We start from the raw sequence: 15,834 nt of genomic DNA, 5'->3' as shown, positions 1-15,834 counted from the left end.
ATACCCCGAACTCTTCAGGTATTACAACCACAACTTCGGGACGAAGTTTTCTTTAAGGGGGAAAGGCTGTAATGTCCCAGGTTTAGAGGCGATCGAGGGGTAGATTTTAGAAAGGGATGTGCATTGCATTGTAAATTCCGGGGAAATTTCGCGCTTTTAAAACAAAACTGCATAAAAGGGGGACAGGTTTCTCTCTCGACATCCTACAGGGTTAGGGTTTCGAGAGTGCGATGAACTTGTTCCTACTTGTCTAAACTAGGGTTTTGTGAAGAGAGAAGTGAAATTACATTGAAATCATAACTTGCATGATTGAATTCTAAATTAAGTTGTATGATTGAATTCAAACCAAATTTGAATTTGAATTTCAAATTCAAATATCAAATGGATATCACATAATTCAAACTTGAGATAATTTAATAAACAATTATCATTAACCAAGATTATAAATAATACAACAATTATGTAAAGCTCATTAAGGAAAATGGGAGCTTTATTGATAATCACACAAGATACAATGTCAATTACAATATCCAGAAATGAAATATGAATTTACAACACATTACATGAATTGAAGAAATAGAAAAAGAAAGAGGAAAATTACAAATAAATGAAATATCCTAAACTACAAGATAATCTTGAGCTTGATGATCTTCATGTCCATTTGATCATCATTTTGACCCTGCACACAAACACAAAGAAAATAAAACAAGTGTTATGCCAAGTGGCATAGCCACTTGGCAGGTTAGAAAGAAAGGAAATTGAGCAGATATGATCAACTCTGCCGAAGCTGATCTTCCCACAGCACAAGTCCCAAGCTGGATTCACATACACACAACCAGGCATCACACAATGCTGGTGTGCATGCTCAACAGCACACCAGGGTTGCTGCATGCTCTCCACAAACATAGTGACCAGGGGAGGAGTACAAAGATGGTCAAGCGACCATAAAGGAAAGGGAGAGGGCAAGTATAAAGGGTTTTCTGAAGCAAACCCTAACCATTGCATCAACAGCAGCCTCACAGGGTAAGTCACAAGAACACAAGAACACAAGAACAGCTTGAACAACCACTGCTGTTCAACACATCTTCACCACCACAGCAAATAACCAAGAAGCATCAAGCTCACAAGGAGGAGTAGGGCAAGCCAAACAAACCACCAGAAGCAAAACCTCTACATCAACTGAAATTCTTGGAGCTGGAGTGAGATATACAAATCATCATGAACAAACCCGATGGTTTTGTTCATAAATAAGCATATGCACCAATCACACACAAGCAAAAGGTGTGATACCCTATTTGTGTCATCATCTGGCTACTAAGCCATATGGTGCAAGCCAAGGTAGTAAGGCCACTAGGAAATCATCTAATGGGAACAACAGCTATGAAAATCAATGCATAACTGAAGAAATCCAGCAAGAGATGAAAGCACAGCTAGCCTAGCTACACACTTAGCACCTACAGCTAGTCAGGCCATCAGACATAGACAAATCATTGTCTATTTGATTTCAACATCAAAAGCTACTGGCAATCCAACAAAAGGATCACCCAGAAAGCATCTAGTGAGCCACAGCAAGCCAACAAGAGGGGAGCTACCCTAGGGCAGCATATGATTATTGCCAGGGTCACCTCAACCACTAAAACAGCCAAACCACCAGGCCAAGCAATTGTATCATTACCCAGATTGGGTTCAAAGAGGAGCTAGGGTTCCCAACCACTGTTGGCATACCTCTAGCTCAATCAAGCTAATTACAAGAATCATCACTTCAAGCAGTTCATCTCATTTATCTAATAAACAAGGACAAGTTATACAGATAAATGAAGTTCACAAATCACCAGTAACTTGAACACTTACACATGATCCAAGGGATCACTGCAAGCAACAGCAATTGCTTGAGCCAACCACTACACACACCAGTACTAGTCTGTAATCACACATAGCTCAAATTGAGCATTGGTAAGGCACAAGATGGAGCACCACGCCTTTTACTAGCAGCTGATGATCATATGATCATCAGAGCCTGCTATAGCATGCCAGTGCATGTTAGAGCATCACTGAGCAACAGCGCCTGGCCCCGATCATTAAATGGCCACAGTTAATCAACAATTGCTTCACAGATAAACAAATGTATGAACTGTAATTGTATCCAGAAGCACATCAAATACATGATGTACCACTGGATCAAGCTAGACATGGATGGCACACACATATAATTAAGCCATCACCACAACCAGAGCCACTAAGCAATCAAATTGTTTTAATTGTAGCATGACAAAGAGCTATTAAGCGGGCCCCCGAGCATTACAAGATGCTCATGAGCAAGCCTATAGGAACACACTTGAGTATCTGGCGAGCTTAGTAACAAGAACAGAGCCACAGAGGGGAAATTAAGCAAGGAATAGATAGCATATCAGGGCTGCACACAGCAGTAACGCAAGCTCTGGCATGGCCATGGCGACCATGGCCAAAGCCAGAAAGCAGAGAGCCAGCAATATGCACACAGCAAGCAAGCAAGCGCAGCAACCATGGCCAGCAGAGCAGCAGCAACGGCACGGCAGGCCTCTCCACGAGGAGGGAAGCCATGGCCAGAGCTAGTGGAGGAGGAAGAAGATCAAGCACAGGAGAAAGAGGAAGGTGGCGCGCGTACCTGGGGCGAGCAGACGTCTGGCGCAGCCATGGCGGCCACGGCGGCACACGCCGAGAGCACGGCAGCACCTGGCCAGGCCAGGCCAGGCTCCGACTAGCGCCACAGCGCCCCGCACCACGGCGGCGAAGGCCACGGCGGCGCCATCACACCAGAAGCGCCGGTGAGCACCGCATCACCGAGCGGGCGGACGCGATGGGGGCCGACGAAGGGGGCGACGAGGACCAGATCGACGCCGTTGATCTGGTGCGCCGTCACGTGGTGGTGCAGATGCGCCCCATCTCACCGCCTGCGATGGCCGGAAGCGGCCGGAAAATATCGACGAAGACGGCGGCGACCACGGCGTCGCCAGAGCTCGTTAGGGTTAGGGTTCGGACACGCGCGAGAGAGAGAGGGAGAGAGTGAGTGGGTTGGGCCAGACCAGGTGGGTCGGCCAAACCTAAACCGTTGGGCCACCCTGACAGGTGGGCCCAAGGGGCAAAACAGTCTTTTCATAAATCCATTAAAAACCAGAAACTTTGAAATTAAATAGAAAATTGATAAGAGCTCTAAAAAATAATTAAAAATATGGAAATTGATCAGCATAAAATTATCTATTTAAATAAAATATCAAACAGAATTTTTGAAGACAAATAAGAACAAGTCTTAATTTGATGATTTAAATAAGGATTTAAATCACACATATTATTTTCAATAAAGAAAATAAGTCCATTAATGCATTTGGACTTTAAAAACACCTTGACAATATTTCAAGGTTGTATTTACCCTAAATCAAGTATCTACAAGTTGTTCTTAGTATTAACCTCTCACATGAAATAACAACGACATCGGAAGGGGGGAACAAACCCTAAAACTGGAATCATGCATAATTGCTTCTTTAACCATTGCCCTTATCGGACAATGATGCTATTTTTCAGAGACAGAGGACAAGGGTCAGTCCACACCTTCCAACTGCAAAACTTTGCAGTGTTCAGGCAAGTTCATCACTTGCTCATGTCATTTGAGTATTTCTATCAAATTACTTGCAAAGTACTATGGTTATCACTATTGCATAAAAACCAAAACCACTGCTTTCATAACTATGAATATGACTATGTGGTGGGCAATGGAACCATGGATTGTGTTATGGTGGAGGTTCCATTGCAAGGGTTTATATCCATCTAGGATTAAACAACAAATGTCGCCAGTGATTCTTGTGTCGTAATACCCGTGTTAACCATAAGATCTGGAGTGGGACGGAATAGTCAATTGTATTTCCACCTCTTGTACATCAACGGATGCGCTTACCGTAGCAGTTGTATCTGGCGGAACAACCGGAGGGTGGGGATCCCATTCTAATTCCCCACGGTAATGCAATGCTTACCGTAGCAGTTGTGTCTTGCGGAACAACCGGAGGGTGGGGAGCCCATTCTAATTCCCCACGGTAATGCGGTCTATGATGGGTTGCAGCTGCCGGCGAAGGAGTTTATGGTAGAGCCCAGAACTGTTGTCGTGGTCGGGGTCCACCCTGAAATTACGGGAATAATGGGACCGGCAAGGACCCAGGGTCGGGGTTTGCAACAAAGGGTGGGTGTGCGAGGTAGCGGAGGAATATGATTGACTATGACCTTATACCGGGCCTCACACCGAAGGAAGTGTGGACGGGAAAGCTGCCCGGTTGGCACCAAGGTTAAGATCTCTTATGGGTAAAGCAACACACCTCTGCAGAGTGTAAAGAACCGTGACCTGTCACTCCCTGTTCCGGGATATGGAACTGCGAACGCGGCCAGAAAGGAGCTCCATGAAGTTCTAGTAAACCGGTGAAGGCTGACGGACATAGCTCTTGGAAATAAAAGCAATCTCTTGAAGAAATGTTTATCAAAACTTGCATTGGTATTAGACTTTTTGGTCTAATATCGTAGCTAGTGCATTAAACACCTCTTATCTATAATGAACTTGTTGAGTACGCTCGTACTCATCCCAATCTTAAATCCCTTGCTTAGATTGCCTGAATCGTCTGGAGGAGGATTACGACCACACTGAAGGAGCCGAGATCATCGGCTATGAAGAACCAGACCTTTCTGGAGGTGTTGAAGGCGTAGACTATCTCATAGTCTACGGAACCGGGGAGGCTTCCGGAGGAGATCAAGCCTAGAAACATCAAGTAGTAGTAGTAGCCGAGCAGCCCGAACTCTTAGTATTCAGCTGCTCGAGAGAATAAATGTACAACTTAATGAGACATCTATATTGTAAGCTAAGTTGGGTTCGCCTCGAACCCAGGAGGATTCCTCTTAGGACCCAAGAGGAGCTCCAAGACGATATGTGTATGATATTTGTAATATTAAATGAATGAGTTATGGACCTGCTATGTTCTGTTGTACTACTCTGAGGGATGTAATATTTGCGGAATGGTACTTCGTGAATGTTATATCAACGACTGGCATACTACAACATGCAGTGGTATGCAGGGTCACCACATGAGTGCAGTATGAACTGAATCAATAAAATCCCTAATGATGGTGAGATTCCAACATTTTACCTGGTCTTGCGCCCCATGGACGGTAGAAGATACACTGAATAAGGACGAGGATTTGAGACCGAGTGGAGCAGCTGCTGGGGGAAAGCGGACAGAAAACGAACCGATTCTCGCTACCAATCGAAGCAAGAAAGGGGAGTTGTGTAGTATGGTGGATTCGCTGCACCCGGGCGCGGCGCTGCCGCCTGAGCTTCTCAGCGGAGTCCCCCCCGAGCCAGACGCCGGACTCGGCCTCCCAAGCGTTGGTCGCCGGTCTCCACCAGCGATCACCTCGGAGGAATCCGGGGCATCGGCGGCGGCCGGGAGCTGATTGCGATTTGGGGCACAGGCGCGGGTTTGCCTCCCAGGGAGTGACAAAGTAGACCATAACCGCTCTTTCGCCACTGTGAGTCTGTGACTCAGGCATGGTTAATGGGCTCCCCTGCGTCAGTCTCCCAGTGAGATAACCTAATAGCATGTCTAACAGACCCCTTAAAAGGGCCAAACCCGTATAATAACCGTTGGAATACGGGTTTCGGCTCTACCCGGCAGTCTAGCAGACCCCGTAAAAATGGTTGCTGTTTTTGATTACGGGGCGGGTCTTCACCCCCTACTTGTGCGGGGTGGGAGCGGCGATAGAGGGCCAAACACGTATCCCATCTCCGAAACCGCGCGCGGACCTTTCAGTTCCCCCCACCCGTTTTCCCCCGCGCGCCGTCGCAACCACCCGCGCGCCGCCTCCAGAATCCATCAGATCCGCGCCCCTCCGCCGCCCGCCGAGCCGCGCCGAGCTGCGTCGACGCCCGCCGCACCTCCGCCACACCCCCACCGAAGATCCGCGTCCCTCCGCGCGCGCCGCCGCACCCCCGCCGCGGTCTTCTCCGCCGTTTTCGCCGGTGAGTATTCTGCCGCGTTCTTGTTCGTTCTCGCCGGTAAAATGGAGGTGTTTGGGGCTGATGCATGCTTCACCGTGGTAGATGGCTTCGGAGGATGTGCACATGGCGGATTTGGACGTGATGTCGACCGATTGGTCCTCGTCGGATTCCGATGATTCGGACCTCCACGAGCTGCTCAACGACGACGAGACGGAGATGATGCTGCTCATGTTCGGCATGAAGCACATTGAGGACCGCGCCAAGCTGCTGGATCAGCGGAAAGGATCCGTGATGGGGCGTATGTGCATTCCGCGGAACCGCGCACTCGGCCACGAACAGCTGATGCAAGATTATTTTGTCGAGGTACCGACCTATCCTCCCCGCCTCTTCCGTAGAAGGTACCGAATGCGTAGGACTTTGTTTGAGAGAATAGTCAGAGATTGCGAGGCTAATTACGATTATTTCAAGAAAAGAAGAAATGCTGCCAAAGTCATGGGATTTAGCCCATATCAAAAAATATTTGCCGCAATGAGGGTGATTGCATACGGTATGCCGGCAGATTATACCGATGAGTACCTTTGCATTGGTGTACAAACAACCACGGATTGCGTGCGTTTGTTTGCCAAGATGGTGATCAAGTTGTATGGAGAGACGTATCTCCGAGCTCCAAATGAGGAAGATACAAAAAGGCTCATGGAGATCAATGAAAAGATGGGGTGGCCGGGGATGCTTGGTAGTTTTGGATTGCATGCATTGGACATGAAAAAATTGTCCAAAAGCATGGCATGGAATGTATTGTGGCAAAAGCCGTGATGCTACCATTGTTCTTGAAGCCGTGGCCTCTCAAGACTTATGGATTTGGCATGCTTTTTTTGGAATGCCGGGGACACTCAACGACATCAACATCTTGAATAGATCCCCTTTGTTTGCAAGACTAGTTAAGGGTGAAGCACCAACTTGTAACTACACAGTTATGAATAATGAGTACACCATGGGGTACTATCTCATAGATGGTATTTACCCTAACTATGCAACCCTTGTCAAGTCCATAAAAGAGAAAAAGGACAAGGCTTTGACAAGAAAGGAAGCTTGCTTCACCAAAAATCAAGAGGCATGCCGCAAGGATATTGAGAGAGCTTTTGGTGTCTTGCAAGCAAAGTTGGCAATTGTCCAGGGTCCTGCAAGGTTTTGGGACAAGGAAACTTTTGTTGATATCATGACATGTTGTGTGATTCTTCACAACATGATCATTGAAGATGAAAGAGGTTTGAACTTGCCATGTTTCTATGACAATATTGGCACCCGAGTGCAGCCCGAGAGGAACCCTGATCGGATTGAAGCTTTTCTTGGAGCTCATCGAGGCATTGAAAATGCCGAGACTCATCACCAGCTCACCCAAGATCTGGTTGATCACCATTGGCAGTTGCATGGCCAATGAGTTATTACATTCATTTCCTATTGTTGTATGTGTGAAACATTCATTTCCTATTGGTGTATGTGTGAAACATTTGTTATTTGTTTAATTATTCCATTAGAACATTTGTTGACATTTCCAAAAAACATTATTGTAATAATTATGACGATTATTGTGTGATGTAAAATATTTATTTTATGTGAATGTTGTGTTGGTTCTAATATCCAATTTGTCAAAAAAACCCTGTTTTGAGGGGTTGAAAACTCGTCCAAGCTAGCAGACCCCGTATCCCCTTCTGTTTTACGGGGTGGGGATACGAGGTCTGCTAGCTCGGACGAGTTTTCGGCTGGCGAAAAGTGAATACAGGACCCTCTACTCGCGTTTTAAGGGGCGAAAAAATACAGGGCCTGTTAGACATGCTCTAAAAAACGAGGGATTTTGGTATCACCAACAGTCGTTGTTTTATGAAAAAAAAGCAAAAAATAGAGGATTTCTGAAATCCACCTTGAATCAAAAGTTTGACTGACACCGTTTAGAAAGTCTACGGAAATTTTAGAATAGTGGTAATAATGGCTTTGCACATTCATTCTTCTAGAAATTACATAGTGCTTGTTTAAATAGAGGTTTTCTTAGCGCTCTTCTTCCCTCATTTGACGACCGGTTCAAAGGGCGCCCAAAGAAGAATCATCCAACTCCAAGGACCTACTGGCCGGTGAAGCTCGGCACCAACCTTGTGTATGGCCACCTTGGCCAGTGTTGCTTCGGAGGTGTCCAATACGTGGTCATTCTCTCCTTCATCATCATCGAGGTAGCTGCTTGGGTCCCCCAAGGCTCCTAGGCAACGACATCGCCTTTATAAAGCTTCATTCCTATGAGAATTTGTGCGCCCATGGCCCCAACATCGCCCCCTTTGGTGGACCAACCACATTCCTCTTCATTCATCGAACGAGTGGATCTTGACCCATGCCCACGCCAGTAATCCTTCACTAGCAGAGCTGCCACCGTGACAACGAGGTGCGGAAGTGTGGTGTCTTCGCCAATTGAGCCCATAACTCAGCCACCAAACTACGTCGAAGCCACGACCCAAGGATGAAGAAAACTTTATCGAAATCATGATCACAATCATCTGCACATAGATGACATGTTTTGATCCTTATCTGCCACAGAGTCCCTACCATCCTCAAGGATATAGGCCTCATCGGCGAAGGACAAAAAAATCTGAGGTAGGGCGAATTTTTAAGAATGCAAATGCCAAAATAGTCCTAAAACAATAATGATGCATATGGTTCAAACACAATCACTAAATACAATAAAAATAAAAACATATTTTATTATAAATAGAACCTAAAAAACATACCAATAATGCCTACTCAATGGCTAAGCTTTACCTCTTTTTAAAAAATCTAATGTAATTCAAACACTTAAGACGTTTGATTATCTCTCATTTGATGCATAATTCAGTCTTGATTATTTTTGTTGCGGAAAATTCCTTTCAATTGTTAATGCCGTCATGTGTAAAACCAATGTCATCTTAATGGAGTGATAATGCGGTCGAAGAAAATATGCCATGCCTTTTAAATATCTAGAAATCTTGAAAGTCTCCAATTTCGCGAGTATAAATAATGAATAAATAGAAGTTATCTTGTATATACTAAGGTCCAATCAATAATAAATCTATGTTATCAAGCAATGTTATTCATATAGAACATAGAATATGAGCCTATGTTTGGAGATAATAGTCTATGTTTTTGATTTGCAGTCGATTTTGCGAAGTGTTCACTGAAACAAGCATAACTTTCTCATATGGAGTCTATTTCCGACGTATGACCACTCAAAATTTTCAGAAAAAACACAAGCATCTAAATGTATTCACCAAAAATCAAGGTAGGGCGGCTGCCCTACCTTGCCCTATTGGGAGCTTCGCCCCTGGGCCTCATCGATGGTAAGGATGTTCCATCTTCGATACAACAACGGCCTACATAAGTTCCATTTGGAGCTCGAGATGCAAGTAGCTCTTTAAAAAACAAACATAGTTGAAAAAAAATTACTAGATGTACTCAAGGGTGTATGATACAAGGGTGGAAAATCTCAATGTAAAGTACTTTATACTTTCGGCTACACAAAAATAACAATATGTAACTCATTCCTGACTCTTTTTTTTTTTTGCAAATAACTCGGCTCTTCCGTGCTACAATGTAGTCAAGAATTAGTTCCATCAGATCTTTAAGGCCATGTATAGTGGGAGGCATACCTGGCCATAGACAGCCCGACCCGAAACCTGGCCCGAAAAACTTGGGCCTAGGCCTGGAATTGTTGGCCCGACAGTCGGGCCGGGCCGAGCCTGGGTAGCCTGAAAAAGCAATTTTGCACTATGGCCTGGCCCGCGGCCCGACGGTCCGATGGGCTTGGTGGGTATTTGGTCGGGCCAGACCGGGATTGGGCCTGTTTTTCAGCATCGGTCTTTCCCCAACCCAGCCCGAGGCCCGGCCCGGCCTGACACATGCACAGGTATAGTGGGAGGTGCTTGCAAAATTGAACACGCGCTTGTCTTTTAACACTTGTGTTTATTCTACGATGGAGGTGCTAATTTAAGCATTTGTCTAGAAAGATAGGAACGGTTCTGGAAATTGGTATATTTTTTAAAACACCTCTATTAAGCACCTTGCATGATTGCTTTCCTCTTTCTCTCCGCTCCCCTTCCTCCAGAGCCTTGAGAGTCGCCAGCTTTTGACCGGGCCATCCGACGGCCTCTCCGCCAGATTAGCTGGCTGGAGCTGGTTCTGGAGCGGCGCCGGAGTAGCTAGGTAGTAGATCTTGTAGGTTTTTCTCTGTTTTGGCGTTCTGCCGTGTTTGGGCGTCTGCCCTGTAGCTTGGAGCGGTGCCATGGATTTCTCCTGCCGAATCCATGGTGTAGGGTCTCTCCTCTCTCTGCTGCTGCTCCTCTGCTCGGAGAGTAGCTGGGATTGGAGCGACATGGTCTCCCTCAATAAATCGGTGGATGCAGGTCTTCTTCCTGTGCAAGATAGCAGCAAGGTTGTGGTACTCCTGTCCGGCCATGGAGGTGAGGGGGATTACCATGGCGGCGCTGTGAGAAGTGCTTCGTTTCGGCTCCTGGCCGGCCTTGGTGGCGAGGGGGAGCATAGGCGCAGCACGGCGCATCTGGCGCTGGATTGGAGTTCCTGTTTTGTTTGCCGATGTCGACTACAGCGGAGGAGCAAAGTGCTGCGGTCAGCTCTGGCCTGCCGTGGTGGCGCGGGGAGGGGCTGCGGTGGTGATGCTGCTTTCTGCGGCTGTCTTTATCGGATCTTGCCGAAGTGGTGCTATGAAGCTGCGTTGTTCAGATTTCCTCGTGCGGAACACATGGCGTCCAAGTTTGACGTTGTGACCTTTGGCCGAGACGGCGGCCCGAATTCTACCTCCATGGCGGAGGCCCTATCTGAATCCAGTCGCTGGAGCTCGACGCTGCATCGCTTCCAAGTGGTTCGTCCCCGGTGGCGCTGTGGTAGCTGGCGGCTTCGATTCTTCGTCGGCAATGAGATCCATTCGAGCTTCTTCTTCTCTGACCTCGGCGGTGGCTACGCCTTGAGGTCGCCGACGAGCGGCGGTGGAGTTGGTTCCCAGGCACCTGATTGCTTTATTATTTTTAGTGTCAGGGTCCTTTATGTAAAATTGGAGGCCTTTTCTTCAAATTCTAGGTTTTGCTGTGCAATAGACGCCAAAGGGCCTCCTTGTAAAATTCTGTACCCACCGTTTGTATAAGCAGCTTCTAGGCCTCTCAAGGCCGTTCTTTGTTCAAAAAATTAAGCACCTTGCATTGACCATGGTCTAATTGGAGGACATGCACTCGTCTCTCTAGAGTGGTTTATTAACACATAACGTGCGGGGTCAACTAGTTCGTATAAAATCAATGACGGGTTATACTATTTCGCCGTTGTCTTGTTTTCATGCGGTCCGTCCTATAACTGAATCTTGAGAAATGACAGTAGTGGTACTAAAAAACACAGCGACCGGTACCAGCATCATATATTGAGCACCGCGTCTGCACCATGGCTACCGTCGTTTGTGTAATGCTGAGAAGCAAAGAATAACTGCGTCCAACATATTACCATCACCAACTGAAGAATTAAGTGTTTACATCTACAACAAGTTAAAAACTCTAGGATCATATACTAGTACAATGATATTCATCTTACTAACTGTTCATACTTGACAAATAGTACAGTTCTAAGTTGCAAGAGCTTCAATTGGTACTCCGGTTATTAAGCCAAGCATGACACTCATGAATTTGGGTAGATAACTTCTACCATGACACTCATGAGTTTCGAGTTTGGACAGATAACTTCTACCATTACAGACAACAAGCTAGATAACTAAACATTTTCTTCCAAACTCAACCTACTTACTTCAGTCCGTGGTGATTAAAGAGCATACAACTACTTGCTGAGATTAGTTGCAAGGAACCCATATGTGTGACCCAGATTTCCCTGTCCACCATTACTTGCTGAGAGATCTCTATGGCGCCAGTCTGTCAACACGGATGTGTAAGGTGAGTTCACCTGATGAGCTATCAGCGAGTTCAGGGGGAACCAGCAGGAAGAACTTGCCCAACTGAACTCCACCCACCAGCGAGCTGCTTGACACAAGAGGATCCTTCTGGAACACAAGCCTCCCTTCGGCTTTTCCACCAGCAACAACCTGAGCGGCCGATATGTTGCATGAATAGCTCGGTTCAGATTCATGAGGCCGGACACAGACCATGGTGATAGCGCTGCCGATTTCCGTCAGAGTATTGGTCAGGAGGAAAATGGTTTGGTCTTCCCCGACGAGGAGCGTGAACCGGTGGTCACGAGCAACGGATATCTTCAGTGGTTTGTTGTAGCTGAAGTTGGTCGGCGACCAGCCGTGCGCTGTGACGAAGTGGTCCAGAAGACAACATGTTCCCCCTCTGAAATCACAGTCATTCTCTGGGCAGTAGCATGGAGCATGTGTACATTCAGTTTCATGCTTCTCTTTCTCGTGGTAGATGATGGACTCATTGCAGCCATATGTCTGGTTTGAGCATGGCACTTTGATGGCGTCGATGACTTGCTCGAGTTCGACGCAACGGCAGTAGCTAGTATTTTTGCGACACACATCACAAAAAATGCCCAATCCTAAAACAGACCCAACCTCGCGGAGCTTTTCCATGCACACAGAACACAAAACATGTCCAGCCTCGCACTGAAGAAATACAAGAATATTAGTATAATGTTTGGCAGCAACAAAGAACCAATAATAAACTCGAGAAACACACAGTAATGAATAGAGTGTGACGCAAGCAGAAACATAAGGATATCGATCATATATTGCATCGTAAGAGATCAGCCAACCTAGACTTTCATTTGTACACACTAGATTGAAAATAGAATGTTACACTGCTGTGTATTGGAAAACTATATTCATATTTTGAGACACCAACAGTTAAGATTCTACATAATAAAACAGCAGGTAAACTGGCATTGAAACACTACACACTAGATTGAAAACTCAGTGCTATCTGCATTCAGCTTTGGGATACCAAGAAGTAAGATCCTAGAAGCTGCCGATTTAGTAATGTAGGAAGAACACCAGGAGTTGAGCAAGCATAATTAAGTTTCAGAGAAAATGCAGGCAACTTTACCTCCTGAATGCTATCATATGTGCAAAACTAACATTTCAGTACTACCCGCAACAGTGTGGAATGCCTGCCCTCAGTCCTTTCATCAGTTCATAATAGAAGGATGTCAATCATCTAGTGCTTTATAAGAGATTAAATTACCTAATTTTAAAAAAAACTGACCAACCTAAAATTTCACTAACTACTAGACTGAAAACAGGCTGCTAGCAGTTGAGTAATGCAAAATTACTTTAGGTTTGGAGACATAAACAGTTAAGATCCTAATTGCATTTGACTACTACCCACTAAATTGGAAACTGAGTCCTAATTGCATTCAGATTTGACACAGCAACAGGTAAGATCCTACAAGGTGCCAATTTAGTAATCCTAGCAAGAACAACAGCAGCCGAGCAAGTATAATCAAATTTCAGAGAAACTGGCAGGCAACTTTACCTCCTGACTTCTGTCTATATGCAATATGTGTTAAATTAGCGTTTCAGTCCTACCCACCAGATTGGAAATCAGGTACTAACCGCTACATTCAGTTTTCACACACACACACAGTAAAGATTCTACAAAAGGGGCATTTGGTCATCCTAGCAACAAGAGCAGCAGCCAAACAGGTAAGTTTCAGAGAACTGTTAAATTGTTGATCCACTGAAATATCATATAAATTTCAGAGGAAACGGCAGGAAATTTTCACCTTGCCGAAGTGCATTATGTGCTACAGAGCTAAAACCACTATCAGGGAGAAAGGTTGCTCATTTTATCCTAACATCAATCAGAAAAAATTTCTAGGGAGTACATCGATCTACTCTCGGTAGGAAGAAGCAACAGAGGCATTCATCCACGAACAGAGAAAAAAACATTAATCGCACTGACAGTGACCAAATGCGGTGGGTGACTGGCAAGTGGCAACCGATGATTACCTTGAAGACGGGTGGCTTGAGGGGCTCGAGGCAGATCCTGCAGCGGAGGAGCTCGGACTGTATCTTGACGAATATCTCGCCATCCGACCTGCCCCCTTCCGCCGCCACCCCGTCCGGCTCCGGCCCCGCTCCATGGTCCTTCTCCGTCTTGATCCTCTTGCTCGCTACTTCTTCCGCCATGGGAGAGCTGCTCTTGGTGCCGGTGGCACGCGGTACTGACGGACGCCTCGGAGCAGACGAAGAAGGGAAGGGAGGTGGTTCTGCGGGAAGGAGGGAAGAGAAGGAGTGTCCAAGGTGACAGGCGGTAAATGCACATGTGCCTGCCTGTCTAAATGTCAGCTGTGACTGTGAGAAAGATAGACGAACGAGGCTCGTGAAGAAACGCATTTCGTGTGCACGAACTCCTCTTATCATTTTGTTCAGAAGTCGCTCGTGCATGTACAGTACAAAATAAAACATTTATGATCTGCAGCATATTGAAAGAAATAACCTAGCAATGTTTGAAAGAAATTGGTAACCTTCCACATTCATCATTTTGGGCCACCTACCTACCTCGTTGGCTTGGCTAGTTGACAGATAAATCTACTCCCTCCGTTCTCAAATTAGTAAACGTTTAGCTTGAAACTTCGTTTACGTACTATCTTTCCAATGCATTTTAAAGTAGTAAAAATTATTTCACACATCGCACAGAAATCAAACCCAAATATTCAGAACATGTTCTCTTTGTTTTCTACATACACTTCCTCAAAATAGGCTTTCGTCCCGCTTTATAAATAAAGCAACAACTATACAAGAGTTCACACACAAGAAAAGTGTTGGGGCAGCAGCAAAAACATACCCAACAGAAAAGAGAAAGAGATACAACTCAAAGATTGCACAGACGACGGCGACTAGTGACTAAGCGAGACACCAGCCCTCCATCGTGCCACCTCTAAACTTGCCGATGCAGGGGAGGTGATATCTGGTCGCGCCACCGCTGTCCGTGCGTGGAGGAGAGTGAGAAGGAGAGGGAACCGCCGCTGTCTACCGCCGCCCTATGTAGGTACTGCTGGCGGGCCGAGGAGTAGGAGAGAGACAATGTTTTTTTTGTTTTTTTAAATTTTTTGTTAAAAAATATGAGGAATCAAATAGGTTTATTTAGAAATATCAAAATATAAAAATAGAAAATAGGTTTATTTAGAAACATCAAAGATTCATATCAAAGATTATTTAGAAAATAGAAATATGATTATTTAGAAAATAGAAAGTTGGATACTTAAAAATATTATTTTGTACTTTATCATTTCTGTACTTTAATTTCTTATTTGTACTTAGAGAAATAGAGAAATATAAATAGAGAAAGAAATATGATTTGTGCCACCAAAGAGAAATAGAAATAGAGAAATAGACCCCTCTTTTATATATTGCACCTTTACTTCACTTCATGCACCCAGGATTTACCCAACCCCTTTAATATGGAAATGCTAGTTGTTTTAGATGTACATGATGTACTTGTTAATTGGCAATAATATATCTTTTATATTAGTTAAGCTATGGACTACGGCGGCAGAGACGATGAAGAAGAAATGTTCAAGATTATACAAGAGAGTGAAGCACATGACGATAGCGGAGATGACTGTGGAGCTGAAGACGGCTCACAATTTCTAAACGATGCCGGTGAGGGAATGGAGCTAGAAGCAAGAGACGAAGGGCAAACACGCAATGTTGGAGCCTTAACAAAATCCAGTGAGATATATTAAGCATCTAGTGATTACTAGATATATGCATTAATTGATTTGAATATATATTAACAATTTTTTGTTCTTTTAACCCTCCGCATCGAGTCAATCTTCTAAAAAGAAATGAG

The 15,834-nt window shown here is 45.2% G+C and overlaps 1 protein-coding gene across 1 annotated transcript; it reads right to left on the bottom strand.

The window, feature by feature from the left end:
- Positions 1 to 11,509: 11,509 nt before the first annotated feature.
- On the bottom strand, positions 11,510 to 14,291 carry LOC127341034 (E3 ubiquitin-protein ligase SINA-like 8). Its single transcript, XM_051366802.1, has 2 exons — positions 13,989 to 14,291; positions 11,510 to 12,644 (listed from the first exon to the last, which is right to left on the bottom strand). The coding sequence occupies exons 1-2, from the start codon at positions 14,166 to 14,168 to the stop codon at positions 11,937 to 11,939; spliced, it is 888 nt and encodes a 295-aa protein (XP_051222762.1). The 5' UTR covers positions 14,169 to 14,291; the 3' UTR covers positions 11,510 to 11,936.
- Between the last annotated feature and the right edge of the window lie 1,543 nt (positions 14,292 to 15,834).

The sequence above is a fragment of the Lolium perenne genome, chromosome 3 (assembly GCF_019359855.2).
Source record: "Lolium perenne isolate Kyuss_39 chromosome 3, Kyuss_2.0, whole genome shotgun sequence".
Classification (NCBI taxonomy): domain Eukaryota; kingdom Viridiplantae; phylum Streptophyta; class Magnoliopsida; order Poales; family Poaceae; genus Lolium; species Lolium perenne.
The sequence above is the reverse complement of the archived record's forward strand: the minus strand, read 5'-3'. Positions and strand labels throughout refer to the sequence as shown.

What these genes read in the sequence shown, in the direction of transcription:
- LOC127341034 (XM_051366802.1), bottom strand. Translation starts at nt 14,168, where the DNA reads ATGGCGGAAGAAGTAGCGAGCAAGAGGATCAAGACGGAGAAGGACCAT. An exon ending in TCAAGCCACCCGTCTTCAAG is followed by an intron (nt 12,645 to 13,988) that starts GTAATCATCGGT and finishes GTATTTCTTCAG; the next exon opens with TGCGAGGCTGGACATGTTTT.